General features: G+C 40.8%; 2 protein-coding genes across 2 annotated transcripts; both read right to left on the minus strand.

Moving 5' to 3' along the window:
- Positions 1-57: 57 nt before the first annotated feature.
- Positions 58-7,180, minus strand: LOC136957982 (phthioceranic/hydroxyphthioceranic acid synthase-like). Its single transcript, XM_067252200.1, is given in 6 exon segments — positions 58-5,622; positions 5,743-5,924; positions 6,047-6,253; positions 6,357-6,517; positions 6,843-6,996; positions 7,123-7,180. Coding segments are annotated over 6 exon segments (6,327 nt in total).
- Positions 7,181-12,712: 5,532 nt separating this feature from the next.
- LOC136957983 (patched domain-containing protein 3-like) lies at positions 12,713-17,055 on the minus strand. The gene is made up of 4 exons (XM_067252201.1): positions 16,369-17,055; positions 15,485-15,612; positions 14,583-14,728; positions 12,713-14,454 (listed from the first exon to the last, which is right to left on the minus strand). Exons 1-4 carry the CDS (start codon positions 17,050-17,052, stop codon positions 12,713-12,715), a joined length of 2,700 nt encoding a protein of 899 aa, XP_067108302.1. The 5' UTR covers positions 17,053-17,055.
- Between the last annotated feature and the right edge of the window lie 161 nt (positions 17,056-17,216).

The following is a 17,216-nucleotide window of genomic DNA, read 5'->3' on the forward strand; positions in this document are numbered from 1 at the left end:
GCTATTTTCCATGTAATGTGATTATGCTTTCATGTTGAACATATGCATCAGAGAGGCCTACAGCCTTGTTGCATCGAGGACTGCTTCCTCATCAGTATACTCGTCCTTGTCAGCCTCTCTGCCTTCCCCCAGAACTGCTATCAATGTAGACAGTGAAGCATCTGGGTCTAAGATTTTAACCAGGGGCAAGTTCACACCCCTCTCATGAAATATGCGATTTTGCAGAGTCATAGCAAGCATTGAGTCAATGCCCAAGGCAAAGAGGGTGGACTCTTCGTGTAGCTCGTTCTTGTCCACACCCACTGTTTCAATGAGGAGAGATTTGATATATTCAGCAGGAGAAGATAAGGAAACAGTTGTATCTGCTCTTGAGTCTGACAGTTGAGTTTTGCGGAGTGTTTCCTCCACTACATCAATCAGACGGACCTTAAGTGCAGCGTTTTGAGAGAGAACATTGTTGCTAATGTTTTTGAAGTGAAACCTACACACTGCCTGTTGGGGTTTGTTTAGCAGTAAAGCTTGCTCTAAACCTTGCTCTAAACCTTTGTGTATCTCTGCCACATCCATCACCATCAGCCCCTTAGCTTCAAGGAACCTTTGGAAATGGTCTTTGTTCAGCAGAAGACCAAGGTTCAAAGCCCCCCAGTTAATGGACTGCCCAGCAAGTCCAATGTTCCGTCTATACTGACAGAATGTGTCCAGGAACGTGTTTGCTGCACTGTAGTTAACTTGGGCGGCGTTGCCAAGAAAGGCAGCAATGGAAGAGTAGCACACAAAGTAATCTAACTTGCAGTATTCTGTTGCATGGTGCAGATTTAAAGCCCCATTCACTTTTGGCTTCATTACTTTCTCAAAGAGAGATTTGTCAAGGGATTCAATCAAACCATCATGCAGGACAACGGCACTGTGGAAAACCCCTCTGATTGGACAGAAGCGGAATTTCTTGCCAATCTGACCAATTGCGTTGTGCACATCCTCAGAGACAGAGACATCACACTTGATGCAAACGATGCAGGAACCGGTCTCTTTCTCCACATTGTTTATGTCCACCTGCATGTCTGGTGAGGGATTACGTCTGGAGAAAATGACAACATGCCCTCCCCCTTTCTGGGAAATGAACCTGACTGTTTCAAAGCCCAGCCCAGTGAGACCACCTGTAACAATGTACACCGCTCTTTTTTGGAAAAGCTGGGTGGGTTTCTGTTGCAAAGGAATATTGGAAAGTGCGCCTCTGGAGCCCTCTTTGCCCAGTGCCACCACAGGAACCATCCTGGAGTTGAAGTAGGAATCTTGATCGTCCGAAGGAAGGAACTCAATGCTTCCGGACGTCTGTCTCTGAAAAGTGAAGCTGTCGAGAACAAATGCTCTCCTGTCTAAGTGCAAAGACTTGAGCCAACGATAGACATGTGGCATCTGTGCTCTGAGTGACCCGTTCTGTAAGATGCTAGTCATCAGGATGTTCTGTGTGCGAATGCTATCCTTTTCACTTCTGACAACTGTGTGGGTGAGCAAGCTGTTGGTGTGGGATTCACCGACAATGACAACATGCTTCACTCCAGGAAAATTGACAGCTTTTGCAACCAAAGGCTCATCAAATGGAGGTAGGAGGACAAATGCATCTATTGTATCAACACCCACAAAAACACCATTGGACTGTCCTCCTATAAGAATACCCCATCCAGATTTGCTTGCTGTCAGAGACAAGACCTTCAGTAGAGCTGAATCACAAATAGAAGTCACGATTCCCAAAGTTTTCTTTTGTTCTTTTAATTTGGGCAATGCTCTGTTCATGATCTCCCATGCCAACACAAAGTAAGAAACACATGGTGTCTCTTTTAGAAATGGAAATGTCTTTGTCTTGTAGCAAGCCTCTTCAGGAACTGTCATCTTTGTGGATGCCACAACTGGATAACAAGAGACAACTTGATCTCCCACTTTCAGTTTGCATACACCCTTCCCTACAGCAGTGACAGTACCATTGAAGTCTAGAGCCAGAACATTGTGTGTCTGAGCATCATGTTTGCTCCAGTAGAGTGTCTGGCCAAAGTTCAGGTCAGAGATGCTGACGGGGAAGTAATCAGAGGAATGAACGCACATCTTGTTGAGCTGAATCTCAACAGTCTTATCGTGAATGTACTGATTCTCCAAGTCAGAGGGAATGGCAGACAAGGTAGTCATTTTGTATGGCTCAGTGGTCTGAAATGTGCAGGGCTCAGTTGTTGAGCAGACTTTCCCTTCGGAGTTTGAGCTCTCTGTTTTTTCAAAGGGAGTGTGAACAATTGTTGGTTTGAAAACCAACCCGTTTTTCACCACCAACTCAGCGTACTTACTGCATGGATATGATCTTAAAATGTGTGACAGAGCTTGGATGTCGTCAGTGGACATGGAATTGATGTCAATCCACTGAAACGACAGCTCAGCCATCTCTGCAGCACATGACCTAATCATGCCAGACAGGGCAAAGCCTGAGCTAATGTGGTCAACTGTGGTTTCTGATGAGCGATAGGTTATTGCTCTGATGGAATTTGTGAAATGTGTGTCTTTAAGTTCCAGGATGACCTGTCGGAACGTCTCACAGCAGTTCACCATGTTATCCAGAACACTCTCAGATGTATGAGCTGTGAGGTCCTCGTCACCCCACACAAACAAAACCTCCTCAAAGTTCTTCTTTATGTCTGTAATCTTGAGGTTGGCCAAGAGTGTGGCAAATCCATGGCTCAGGATATCCTTAGCATGTGTAAAGGGGATGTATCTAGATTTGGAACTCAAGTGCTGTTGCAAAGACCTCGATATTCCTAACTGGTCAGAGAAAACCAAGGCTTTGCGACCATGAGAAGATGCAATGTCTTCAGAGACGACACGCAATTCATTGTGGTAGAAGTACTCCTTAAGTACAGCATCGTGGCTCCCAAGATACTATATCAACACATCCCGAAGCTCAACCAACACCCTGCCCTCTTTGTCAGCGAAGCAGCCACACACCTCAAACTGATGATCCTCCACTTTAGTGGCTCTCAGATAGATGATCATCTCATCTTGCAGGGGTTCATTTACAGTCAAGCTTCCAATTCTGGCTGGGAACCCTGGCCTTCCATCAAATACATCGGAAACAGTAATAGGAAAAAGTTGCATCAGGTAGTCTAACACTACGGGATGAATGCAATAGTCATGCAATTGAGGCAGCAACTCCTCAGAAACAGTGACAACTGAAATAGCCTCCCCAAATTCATCCCCATAGTGTATATCCCCCTTGTTTTGGAAAACATTACCATACTGAAATCCAGTCGTGTTCAGGTCAGAGTAGAGCTTCTCAGAAGTAATCAGTAGCTTGCATCTCTTGTAGATGGAGCTCAAGGAAATGTTTTGCTCCTCAATAAGTCTTTCTCGCTTGCACACAACTGTACCCGATGCATACGTTGCAGTAGAAGACTGCATTTTGAAATGTGTTGTACCTTCATCAGGCTCGACGTGCACTTGAATCTCGGGTGCATTCTGTGTGAGAATGAACGGGCTCAGAAAGTCAATGCTGAGTTGCAGGGTATTAAGTGGAACCTTTGGTTTGACACTTTCCAGGGCAACAGTTAAACCCAGATCAGTATAGAAGGCGCCTGGCAAGAGAGGGACACCATTGTGCTTATGTTCCAGGAGGTAAGATAAAGATGGTGACGACAGATCACAGGTGAAGCCATTGCCGTCACTGGTCTGGCTAAGCGCTTTGTGATTACTGGACGTCTCTTTCTGCCATTTTCCATTGATAAGCTCTACCTTTTTATTATCAAACATATACCTTGGGAAAGGTGTTGGTGAGGTCTCACACCCCTTGTAGAACTGGTCCCAATCAACACAGACTCCAAGCTCAAACAGTTTGGAGACGACAGAAAGCATTGTCTCATGATCTTTATCTGGTTGCACAGAAGAGATGACCGTGATGTCCTTTCCGAGAGTCTCCATAATGTTCCTCTGTAAAACCCTTCGGGGGCCTATCTCTACAAAGACCACATTCTTCTTTTGGTCGGCTGCTGACCTCACCGCCTGCTCAAAAGCAACAGGTTCTCTGATGTTCCTGGCCCAGTACTTCCCTGTCGTGAAGTCTGCTTGTTCCACCTCCTTCCCTGTCACCGTTGAGAACAACTTTGTCTCTGTCTCATTCACCTTCAAAGAGCCAACCCTGTCCTCTATTTGGGTTAGGATGGGGTCCATCATATGGCTGTGGTAAGCGGCCGGAACGTCCAGGATATGGAGGAACAGAGTTTTACTCTTGTCCGACATGCTTAACTTCTGGTGGAGACTCTTAATAGCATCTGCATCACCGGAAAGGGTGCAAGACTGTGGGCTGTTGTACGCAGCCATGCAAATCTTTCCAGAGTAATCTGGAAGCATCTTCAAGATTTCCGACACTGCCATGTTGCTAATCACAAGCATTTTTCCACCTGTGACCATACCCTGTAAGATGCTGCGGTGATAAATCACCTTCACAGCATCTTCAAGAGACAAGAGGCCAGAACAGTGGGCGGCAGCAACCTCTCCAACAGAGTGCCCAAGAACAGCATCAGGTTGGACGCCCCAGTGCTTCAGGAGACTGGCGATGCCAACCTGAACGGCGAAGAGCAGAGGCTGGACAACCTCTGGTTTTGAAAAGTCATCAGCCTCAGACTCAGACTCCAGTCTCTCTAAGATCGCCATGTTATCGAACTTCTGGAAAAGACTCTCAACTTCCCTGACCTTCTCTCTGAACACAGGTTCCTCTCTCAGAAGCTGTTTGCACATGCCTTGGTAGGTCACACCATTTCCACAAAAGACAAACACTAACCTTGGATCTGAATTTGAGAGGGCAATGTTTTTATTCAGCGTCGATTTCAATTGATTTTTCAGATCAGCCAGAGTGGAGGTCATGAAAGCCCTCCTGTACCTGTGTTTCAAGTGGCTTCTCCTACACGCAGATGTGTAGACGAGACTTTCCAGGTCAAATTCGCTGTTTGCATCTATCTGCTGAATTGTGTCCTCCATCATCATAGCAATCGACTTGATGGAACTTGCGGATATGACAAAGCACTTGTGAGATTTCCTACCTCTCTGTTTAGGAGTATGAGTCTGCTTGTATTGTTTGACAATAGCATGTGCATTTGTTCCACCAAAACCAAAGTTATTTATTCCTGCAACCATAACAGAATGTGACCACTTTTCTGGTGTGGTTGGAACTTTCAAATTCAGGGCTTTGACATCTATACTGGCATTGTCCTCAGAGTAGAAGACAGAAGGTACTATGGTTTTATACTTCATCATCAAAAGTACCTTGATCAGCCCTGCGACTCCGGCTGCAGATTCTGTGTGGCCGATGTTGCCTTTCACAGAGCCGATGCGGAGTGTGTCTGAGCCAGGAGGTCTGGCTGTGGCGATGACTTTGGAGATGGTCCCTGCCTCTATAGGGTCCCCAACTGGGGTTCCAGTCCCATGCGCCTCGATGTACTGGACATTGGACAGGTCGGACATAGAGTAGATTGTGCGCAGCAGCGCCTCCTGTTGGACCATGGACGGCTTGGTGATTGGAGTGACCGAGCGGCCATCTTGGTTGACGGCAGTTTTGCTGATGATGCCCCATATTTCGTTGCCGTCCTTGAGAGCCTGTATAATACAGTTAATGTGCGATATCACTTTTAACAATTCGTTCATTTAATGTGGCTCAAGTTTAAATAAGGATATTTTGCCTTTTTGGTGACTGATTTTACATATAAAATACATTACTTGTTTTAATGGCTTTAACAACACAATCCCACAGCCTTCACCCCTGCCGTAGCCATCTGCTCTGCTGGAGAAAGGTTTGCTGGTGCCTTCAGGTGAGATCATCTTTGCTTTGCTGAGAGTGACAAAGATCCATGGGTTTATAATACAGCTGACACCCCCGCATAGAGCCATCTCACAGTCACCTGACAAGAGGAAGCAAATAGAAGGCATGTTACATCCTTGACTTGTCTTGTATTATCAATCCAAGGTTATTGATGAATTTCCCTAGGCTACGTACACTGGATATAATATGTACTTTACCTACCTTGTTTCAATGCTTGACATCCTAAATGAATAGCAACCAGAGACGATGAACAGGCACAGTCAATGGACACTGAGGGTCCAGTGAGATTGAACATGTAGGAGACTCGATTGGCTGCTATGCTCATAACCATGCCAGTGCCTGTGTAGTGGTTGATACTATTTGGGCTTCTCTGTACAGCACAACTCTCATAATCTCGGTTCATAAGACCTTCAAAGTAATGCAGACACAAGCAGTACATGAGGTGTGGCCTTACAAAAGCCTTACATTTTAAAAGAATCCTTGTTAAAGCTGGTAACTAATTGTCACTTACCCACAAATACTCCTGTTCTGGTCCCACTTGCCTTTTCCATTGGCAGTCCAGCATTCTCTAAAGTTCTATATGTACACTCAAGAAGGAGTTTGTGCTGAGGGTCCATTTGTTCTACTTCAGTTTCTGACATACCGAAGAATTTGTGATCAAATTCATTTAACCTGGGAACAGTAAAAAAAAACAAAAAGAAAGAAGAAAAACACCACATTTGTTTAGTTCATGTCAGAATTTAGTTTGCACAATTAACTGAAATGTCTATAAAATATGGTGTTCTAATTGTACTACAGTTGATCTGTGAAATACATGCTTTTGACTGTTTATAATTAATACATCATGTGGAGTATTTCTAGATCCCAAAATCATTTCATATGAGGTGGAAAATAAGACATTTGATGTGCTCGTCTGTTAGCAAAATATTTTACTCAGCATGTAAATGACTCTTCAAATATTAACATCCTTCAACGGACAAGATAAGATAGAACATACCCGTCAATGAGAGCAGCTTTTTCCGTGCGGGATTTTCCGGATTTGTTGTCGTCTGGGTCATACCATTCGGACATGTCAAATCTTTCATTTGGAATTTGCCCAGCACAGTTCCTCCCCTCCAACAGCACATTCCAGAAATGTTGAAGCCCCTCTCCTGTCAAAAGCATAAACTCAACATTTAGTAAATAGCTATCTTATTGGAATATATTGTATATGATAAATATAATTATGTACAAGTCTCTGATACATAATAGTACATAAAGCCAAAATAAAAATATACCTCCTGGAAAATTGCATCCCATGCCAATGACAGCGATTTCATCTTCCGTATCCCCCATATTCACCTCACAGTGAAATGCTGCTGAGGATCAACGCACAGACAGTGTTTTACCAATATGCATCAAAATATGTCATCTACATAAATAAAAGAACAGTCAATCACAGGACTTGCTCTAAGTTTCAGACATTGAAGTTTGACCAAGAATTAATACAGTAAATAACCAATTCAACTGTATACTTTAGTCCTACCTTGTCTGCAGTGAATCCTGGGTTGGTACTGACAGCATTCTCTTGTTAAACCTTTTTATATCTTCGTCTAACCTCTACCAGATGCTTCAAGGTGCCTTGTATATGATTAACAAATTATTCCTGTTTCATAAAAAGTAAAGATGCAATGTTTAACCTGTTTTAACTCAGGACAGGAAGAAGGAACTAAAAAAATTGTTTTTGGTTAATGTGAACAATAAAAAAAGACATGACTTCACCCTTTAGTTTCCTTCAGAAACTATTATCACAGTTTTTGCGCTTTGTTCTTAAGATAAATAAGTAAACCAAATTTGGCTTTGCCAATGTTAGCATCTACATTGATTGATTTGTTTAACTTCCTGGAATAGTACTTTTATTTTAAGAATGAACAATTTTTGGTATTTATTATAATAATTTGTATCCCATATTATTGGATTTCAACACTTTATACAGTCTCCAATTGTATCAACTTCAACAGACTTTATTTTGTTGTTTCAGGTGTTGTTATGGATTTAATGAAACTTGTAATCTCTTTTTAGTATATGCTATATTACTGGAAACCATATTAGTATAAGCTATATTATTGGAAACTCGATGCAAAGCTGTTGACTGATTATGTTTTTACCCCTAAAAAATGGTAGAAGAAATTAAGCCCAAAGTGTGAAGATCTGGATAATTAGGGGCTGAGTGAAGAATATGTGTGTGTGCTTCCATAAGAAACAGGAAGGCCCAGCTATAACTTATTTGTGGCCTTATGGCCAGGAGCCTAGTGCAGCTGGCTGTTCAAGGTCAGAGCGGTAGAATTGTCTATGAAGGAAAGTACCTGTAATTTGAATCCCCTAAAACAAGGGACCAGCTGGGTAAGAATGCATAATGTATATGTAACCAACAAGTATATGTACCTTATTACCATACAATAGGGAGAAAACTATATAAGTGAAATGTCCGGAGAAAATTTCAGTTTGATCCCGGGATCTTGCTCACGTTTGTTGGAATCTCTGTCACTCTGAATTCTAATAAACACGTTGCTTCAAACTTTGCTGAGTTCCAGTGCTGTTTCAAACTTTGAGAATTGGTTGAAGACGTTGAATATTTTTCACTACAGTGTCTGATACTATATGTTATTAGTTTGCAACAACCCCCCCCCTCCCACACACACACACACACTCACACACACAAACACACACTCTGGTGTGGAATTATTGTGATTCTAGTCTCACAATCGTCATCAATGTGATAAATAAAAGTTATGTGACAAATGTTTCGATGTGCAAGTGTCAAAAATATGTTATCATATATCTTGTTGTATTATAAACAACGTTACCTCTTTGCTAATTCACATTCATAAAATTTATTTTTAGGTTCTGATAGCATTAATCACAATTATAGCTAGGTTGAGTATGGCCTCGAGGTAAGAGCGCTGACCCTCAGTCCGAGATAGTGAGATCGCAACCTAAGACCGTTTTAGTGGAAGTATATGGTCTAAGGTTTTGGGACATGCTTTTGGAACCGGGAAAGGGATGGCCACATTTGAAGGCTGGCAAAACTCGAGAAAGATGTATTTGCTTGTGCTTGTGTACACCTTCTCTCTCACATCTCACATCTGTATCTATCTCTCTGTCTATCTACCTCTGGCAATCTATCTGTATCTCTGGCTCTGTCAATGAATGTATTCTATAGCGTCCTTAAATATGTCTCCTATAAAACCTACGAATATTAGTGATTTCTGATGTCTTTTAAGGCTTCGAGCGTAACATCACTACCATTAGGACTCTGCCACACCCCGAGTCCATGCCTGGTAACTATGCATGCACCATTCACATCACCTCCATCACCATTATGTGCATCCCCTTATCACACTCTCGTCCTCCCAGGACCCCGTGCCCGGCTCTGCTACCGGCCTCCTCCATCAGCACCAGGCTCGGCTCTGCTACCAGCCTCCACGAACCACAACAGGCTTGGCTCTGCTACCAGCCTCCACCAAACTGCATTAGGCTAGGCTCTGCTACCAGCCTCTACCACACTGCATCAGGCTTGGCTCTGCTACCGGCCTCTACCACACTGCATCAGGCTTGGCTCTGCTACCAGCCTCCTCCACCATCGGGCTTGGCTCTGCTACCAGCTGCCTGCTACCCGCTTCCATAAAAGCTATCTATTAAATCTATGGTGTGATTACTGAACTCGTGAAACCTTTTTATATCTTCGTCTTACCTCTACATCAGATGCTTTAAGGTGCCTTGTAAATGATTAACAAAGGATTGCTGTATTACAAAAAGTACAGATGCAATGTTTCACCTGTTTTAACTCAGGTGAAAACAGGAAGAAAACATATTTTTTGGTTAATGAAAACAAACAAAGACATGAATTCACACTTTTCACTTTTCCTTCAGAAACTATTATCACAGTCTTTGCTCTATGCTCTTAAGATAAATAAGTAAACCAAATTTGGCTTTGCCATCTTTACTTTCTTTGTTCTTTGTTTTAGTGATGCCAAAGCAATCAAACCTATTGCATATCATCTACTTTGTTTGCTATGATCTGACCAGTTCTGCTGCAATGAAGTATCTACTGTTTACAGTACAGTATATATATATTTGATGTTCCAAATGTGAAATTATGATGCAGAACAGACATTTTAGTTGTTTCTTAATTGTATACAAAATCCTTGTCGATTGTACCATCTTCAAAATTACATGAAATCCTTAGTAAGTTTAATATTAAAGAAAAGTGTTTCAAAATACTGTAATTGCACACTATGTAACCAGGATTATAGACAAATTAATAATTAATGATGACACAAACATCATAAGCCTTAATTAAATACTAAAGAAAAACAGTGAACAAAGGTTTTTTTAAATGTATGCATTTTTTATTGTGTAATTATTAATCGTGATCAAATAAACTGTAAAATGTTTAAAAAAATGCAATATGCAACAAATATAATCATTGTCATAATTATTTAATAACTAAATTAACAGATTTCTTAAAAAACATAATTTAACAAGTTTCAAAATGTCAATATCATTTTCTTATGGAAACCAGAGGCACAAATATAATGAATTGTTACATAGTAAGTGGGAAGGTCTATAAAGGTGAACTATTGCACTAGGAGTAACATCTTTCCTGTAATGGTAAGACAGACAAGAGATCCACATACTGTTCTTCAACTACAAACAGTAGGGGATCTAAGCATTGCACTGATAATCTACATTAGTAGCAGTCAGGATCAAATGCATAATTCACGCTTTCACCAGTAGTGTGAGTTGAAACATTTAAATTAGGATTGGATTTGCTAAAACTCATCTGATTTGCATACACATTAACTGGTGGGTTGGATGCATCTGACTGTCCAATGTCCTCCATTTCATCACTGATTTGAACACTACATTTTCCAAAAAAGGTTAATAACACTGGTATAAAAGTCACACCATGTAAAGCCCCAAACAAAATGACCAGGAACATTATTTTAAAGAAGGTTCTGAAGATGTATTCAGAACGATGTATTTAAAAGCATTTTTTTTGCTGCTCATTTACAACTGAAAATACGAGTGAAGTGTAGAATGAAATAGATGTCTTCTCATTTCCCCTACAAGAGGCAGCCTCATCGTTGAATCAAAACTAATAAATTTGGCAGACCGGTGTAAAAATTGACCTAATCTCTATGACTTAAACGTCATTTTAAGTTTTTCCCTTCTCATGATATTTTCAGGCATTTAGCCTACTCATTGCATTCATTCATTCATTATTAAAGAACCCCCTTTGAAGATTATTCTACGACGTTACCCGGCAGTAGAAGATGGAATCGCGATTCAAACAGTACCATCTGCTAACTGAAAATATGCCCCCCAAAACGTAAATAAGCTTGACATTTATTTAGTGGAAAATCGTTCATTCATAAAAAGCTCACTGGTAGCGATCATTGTCAGTAACAACGCAAAATGCGATATAGCCCTGTGTGGAGAAGCTGCCCTGGTAAATTGTACTACTACGGTACAGTACTAGACTACTGCTGTGTTCGTCTTGGTAGCGATTGCGTTGGTTGAATTGGATTTAACGTTCCGTTGTACGGTTTAGGCTGAAATCAATTATTTTCATGAACAGATTGACAACGTTTAGGCTGTGGCAATGAAGTTCAGGTTAGTAGTTAGATAGACTTTTGATTTAAGTAAGGGGAGTTCCTAAACAGCTGTGTACTGTAGATGTTTTTGTAGTGTGTCTCGCGTAAGCTACAGCGTTGCAGTGAGCTACACTGGTTTGAAACCACAGGTAATGGTAATTTCACCAACAAATCGTTTACTAATGTCAGAATAAATCCTACAACGAAAATGTATATGTGAGGAATGTTTATTTTAACGATTGAAAACAGATAAGGCTACATCATAGACCACTGTAGTATGTGTTGCCCGGGAAACACAGGCTAATGTCATGATGCTAATACTTCAGTGAAATAGTAGACTACTGTTTCCGAAAGTAGATGTACTTCCTTAATAATAGCAGCTTATATTGTACATTACACATCACAATTGTGTGTCATATCACAAAGTAAAATTAGTAAATAGTTATCACCCTGGCCTCTTTTCTTGTGGCGTTTCTGCAGCTGCCTTGCAGTAAAGCTATAGTTAGCCTAGCTATCCCCCAAGTTAACAGATGTGAAACGAATGTTCTGGCAAAGGTAGTCACGCGTGTTTTCGTGACGTTAGTGACGTAAGTAGCGTCATTGACTGTGGCTAGCAAATTAGCCACCGTTAGCTTCACTTTTCGCCACAAACACTTAATTTCCACTTAAACCATGCAACGGAACGTAAATTCCAATAGAAGCAACTCAATCGCTACCAAGACGAAACTTTTGACACCTACGTTGTCTATGTAGGCCAAATATTGACTGAGTTTTAGGGGGGCAAAAAGAATAATAAAAATAATAATAATATATATGTGAGAGAACAAAGGTTGTGCCCTTGCCGAAGGCAAAGCACACCCAATAATAATAATATATATGTGAGAGAACAAAAGTTGTGCTCTCGCTGAAGGCTTGAGCACACCCAATAACTTGAAGCTTTTACATAATAACGATTTCTCAAGATAACGTAGTACACTTATAAACCTAAGTAGAGTTTAGTTAAATAATGAGTTCAAGTTGAAACTATTGCGTTCAATAGTTTAAAATATTGCCTCTAATACAAAGATAAACAACAGTTTTATCTTTTAAAGCCAAAAACGGTCCAGCAGGGATTCTGCACATTCCTTGTAATGTGTGTTAGTCATGATCAGTTGTACATGCCACATAATCTATCCCATGACTAATACAACTACTGGAATTTACATTTTAAATGTTTATTTTATTTGTCTTATTGATCAGTTTCCCACTTTTCATTATTGACTTGAGCATCAGTTTCAAATGTGTTGTTCACTTTTTCATTAGTGGTATACTTTGAAACATTTAAATTAGGACTGGATCTACTGTTACTCCTCTGATTTGCATACATGTTAACTGGTGGGTTGGATGCATTAGACGGATCAATGTCCTTCTTTTCATCACTGATATGAATGCTACATTTTCCAAAAAAGGTTAAAAACACTGGTATAAAAGTCACACCATGTAAAGCCCCAAAGAAAATGACCAGGAACATTATTTTAAAGAAGGTTCTGAAGATGTAGCTCTCAGATGCAGACAGAATCACTACTCCTAAAATAGTAGACAGAGCCCCCTGAATGATAGGATAACCCAAATTAAAAACAGCCTCTATTAATTTGTCATCAGCTGTGGGCTGTTTGCTTGTGACAAAGGCATAAGAAATGTGAGCAGAGAAGTCCACTGAGAACCCGATGCAGATGACAAGATTGATCATGGAGACAGAGTCTAGGTTAACATCCCATAAAGCCATGAAACCAGCAACTCCAACTATGACCGAAGCAATGGCAAAGGTCACCCATAGGGAACATATGGGACTGGGAATTAGCAGAAGAGAGATGACCAGCATAGCAACAGCGGCCACAACAATGTTTTGGATGGTGTTACTAACAATGACTGCATATTGATCAAAGAAAATGAAAGCAGGGTGGTAGACAACCAAGGCCTCAGGACAGGCTTCAGCTGTGTTTCTGAACTCATTCAGCAAGTCCTTTTCATCAATGGCGGTCAGAATATTAACTGTCTGGATGAACATTCTGGAGGCATAAATATGCCCTTCAGCCACTGAAAAGTTCACATCCTGTCTAAAAGCTTGTGTGGCAGGTGAAATATTGAAAAAATTTGGTAAATTATCAATGAAGAGTCTCTTGTCATTAAGATTCAAACTTGTTGCATTTCCATATGTCAGATATTGATTTAGCCAAGATATAGTCATATTTTTGGCGACCAATGGTCGATTATCAATGGTTAGATCCTCAAATTTGTGAAGACAAGAATCAAGTTTGTCCCGGGAATTAGCATCCCAGTATTGGAAGTGTGTGTCTGTCACAACAACCATCACATTCGGGCCGAATTCTGAGAAGTACTGGTCCTCGCCATCATAATAGCTACCCACATATGAGCCATCAGTTGCTAACTGTTTCAGATCGATGCCCTCTTTCATTTGGAAGCAGCCATAAATGCTTGCAGCCAAATACCCAGCATAGAGGAGCATTACAAACCCCTTGGTTAACTTCTTTGTCAGAAATGGCCCATAATAGTTCTTGAAAAAGTTGTTGATTGGCATTGGTTCTTCCTTCCCTGTGACTTTATCATAGTAGCCCCCTTCACTACATGTGTTGTACTTGGCAGAGCTGGGTTCTGGTACCTTCATGCAAGTCAGCCAGTGCCTGTTGCTTTCCTCTCTGCGTCCGTTCAGTGCTAAGAACGCACCAAAGAAAGTGATGTTGTACAAGTAACAGAATACAACCGCAGTGCCAGTATACATACAGAAAGACTGCACAGAAGCAAAGGGAGTTAAGAGACCAATATAGAAAGCCAAGGCGTCGGTCAGTGTTGTGATGGTGATGGAAACTGCTGCATCTTTGTACGTCTCTGCCATACGGTCCTCTACTTTGTGGTTAACTTGAGACTTCTGCCAGCAAGAAATCATGATGAACATATCATCAACACCGATTCCTAAATAACAGATAACACAGGATGTCATTTACAAACACCCTGTCTTTGAAGAGTGTTGCATTGTAATAGAGGACAGGATCTCTCTTAACTCGTTCGGTATGTGTCACAAGCACAGTCTGTAAACTTACCCAGAATCAAAAACGGAGCCGTTGCCACAGTCGTAGCGAAGGGCATCCCACAGTAGAGCAACAACCCAAAACTGGACACCACTGCCAAGCCTGCAGAGAGGACGCCGAAGGTGGCCACCCACACCTTATTCCTCACACAGTCCAACCTAGAAACAACACACCTCTCTTTAGCTAGGAGTTTATCCATCAAACAATACTGTAAATAGTAAGTACAGCAGATAACAGCTCTTTAACAGATAACAGATAACAGAACAGGTGCTCCTGTGCCACATACACCCACTAAAGACCAGACCAGACCTTTACTCTGTAAGGTCAATGTCTGCACTATTCACTTCATATGCAAAATAACATGTTGTATCCCTGTGCATAAATGTGCATAATACAACATTTTGACATAATAGTGCAAACAGATCTCAACATGTTAAAAAACAACATATATATGATAAGAACAACATATAGAAGTTGCATATAGAGGGCAAAGTTCTGAATAGCAGCATGGTATGGGGAAACGCAATTTCGATCGTCTGTGTAATTACTCGTTGCATGGTCTGATTGACAATAAAGTTAACTTTACATTTAGTCATTTAGCAGACGCTCTTATCCAGAGCGACTTACAGTAAGTACAGGGACATTCCCCTGAGGTAAGTAGGGTGAAGTGCCTTGCCCAAGGACACAACGTCAATTTGCACAGCCAATCGAACCGGCAACCTTCTGATTAATAGCCTGATTCCTTAACCGCTCAGCCATCTGACCCCTCCCCACTTTGACTTTGACTTTAAAACTGCTTCAAGCTTTTAACGTCATCATTTGTTTACCATTGTATTTTCGATAATATGTTCATTATATAGATAATTAAGAGTGATTATAAAGTTGATGTGAGGTAGAATGAAGACAAGACATACCTCATACATGACACGATAGAGAAAGTAATGGCGATGGTATATGTCACTGAGAACAAAGGGATGATGGAGTCTGTGCTCTTTTCAAATTCCTCTTCCCTTGATAGTGAAGTGAAATAAGAAACTGACATCTACAATTGTCAAAGAAAGGTAAGACATTAGTGGTACATCCCTCACACTGTTTTAAAACAACTTCTCAGAACACATTTGGAAAATACTTCAAAAGTTATAATTTGTGAGATGTGAGACTGGCAATATTCCAAATCTATTTGAAAGAAAAAAAGGTAACACTTTACAATAAGGGTGCATTCATGAGCGGTCATTAATGCTTAAACTAATGCATGAATAATCAAATGTTGTCTATCTGATCTGTATCTGTTTTAATGAATAATTAGTTAATGATTTGTGAGTGTATCATTATGTTATGACTTTATCTGGTGAGGCACATGATTAACAAATGATTAAGTAACGTCTCGAGGTTATGGTTGTTGAGTATTGATGCTGGACTAGCCACACACCATCCACACTACGTTAGTTCTGTGGAACAGTTGCGCATTGACTCATACGTCAGATATAGCAGACGAAGAATGGGTAAGCAGTGCTGCACGCAAATATCAGAGCACCAAAATCTGAACGACGGACCGCCCTGACTGAAATGGCGGTATCCGTTCGCGTTTTCTCCATGTTCCGCATGAACCCTTTCCCTATTCATCTGGTAGTCCAGTGGCTCAGTCCAGTTGTCGATGTCAGGCAGAAATCCGCCGTTGTGGTAATTAACACCCGAAAATAATAGTTTTTGTTCCAAGTTCATATATAAACAGATTTTGTATTGTACGTTATTATAGAATGTACTGTTACTAAATTTGTACAATTTTAAAAGTTCTTACCTCGTTATCTTCAATCTTAGAAATGTTGTTGATGAACTCTGTCAGCCACATTGTATTTACAGTCTGGTTCACATCATTTAAGAAATAAAATAGCCTGATAGCTTTTGCACTCTCAATTTGCTCTGACCCTGGTTTAAGTTTCACACCACCAATCTCAGAGGCAGTGAAAATACTACCATTAAATGGATAAGTAATGGGTGTGCTCTCAGAATCAGCAGTTTTAACAATGTCAAAAATTGAATTTGTCATACATTCTCCAGCAATCATAGCACAAATGTCATTGAAGCCAATTGTTGCTACTTTAATATCCTTAACAAGTTGGTCCATTTCAACAATCTTTGCAAAAACTTTGTTTGAGAGCACATTTTCTGTGTCACTCAAAATCAGAGAGACAAAAGTCCCTTCAGTATACAGTCTCAAGCGAGAGAATTCGCTGTCATTGTTTGGGAAGTTAGTTTTGACAATGAGTCTCTCATGTTTAGCAGGTCCATTCACGGGTGTAAACTGCTCTTCAATTCCATTTGCCTCTCTGTCTTTGAGGAAGTAGAATCCTCCTCCGAGACCGGCTGAGACGAACAGAGGAATAATAAAAAAACACCAGTGATGCCTTCCAACAAAGTTGCCCAGTGTTCCAAAACCCTCTGATAAAGGCTTTTCAATGCAGTTTGTCTTGCATCCAGGCATTTTCTTGTTAACGTAACTTCTCTATAAGAAATTAAGGTGTAGTTTTACATGAACAACTTGCCTGCTCTGGCTTCCCGTCAGGTGTGATAGCAGCCCCTGTTATACAGTGTGCTATTACTGTCTGTGGCAACAAGATAAGCCTCCTGAGAAGGTAGTAATATGTA

Source organism: Osmerus mordax, chromosome 15 (assembly GCF_038355195.1).
Source record: "Osmerus mordax isolate fOsmMor3 chromosome 15, fOsmMor3.pri, whole genome shotgun sequence".
In the NCBI taxonomy this organism is placed as follows: domain Eukaryota; kingdom Metazoa; phylum Chordata; class Actinopteri; order Osmeriformes; family Osmeridae; genus Osmerus; species Osmerus mordax.

Excerpts from the sequence above, each read along its gene's own strand:
- LOC136957983 (XM_067252201.1), bottom strand. The coding sequence starts at position 17,052 with ATGCCTGGATGCAAGACAAACTGCATTGAAAAGCCTTTATCAGAGGGT. Across the intron at positions 14,729-15,484 it reads TCTATCGTGTCATGTATGAG|GTTGGACTGTGTGAGGAATA; the intron begins GTATGTCTTGTC and ends TGTTGTTTCTAG. Across the intron at positions 14,455-14,582 it reads GGCTCCGTTTTTGATTCTGG|GAATCGGTGTTGATGATATG; the intron begins GTAAGTTTACAG and ends TCTGTTATTTAG.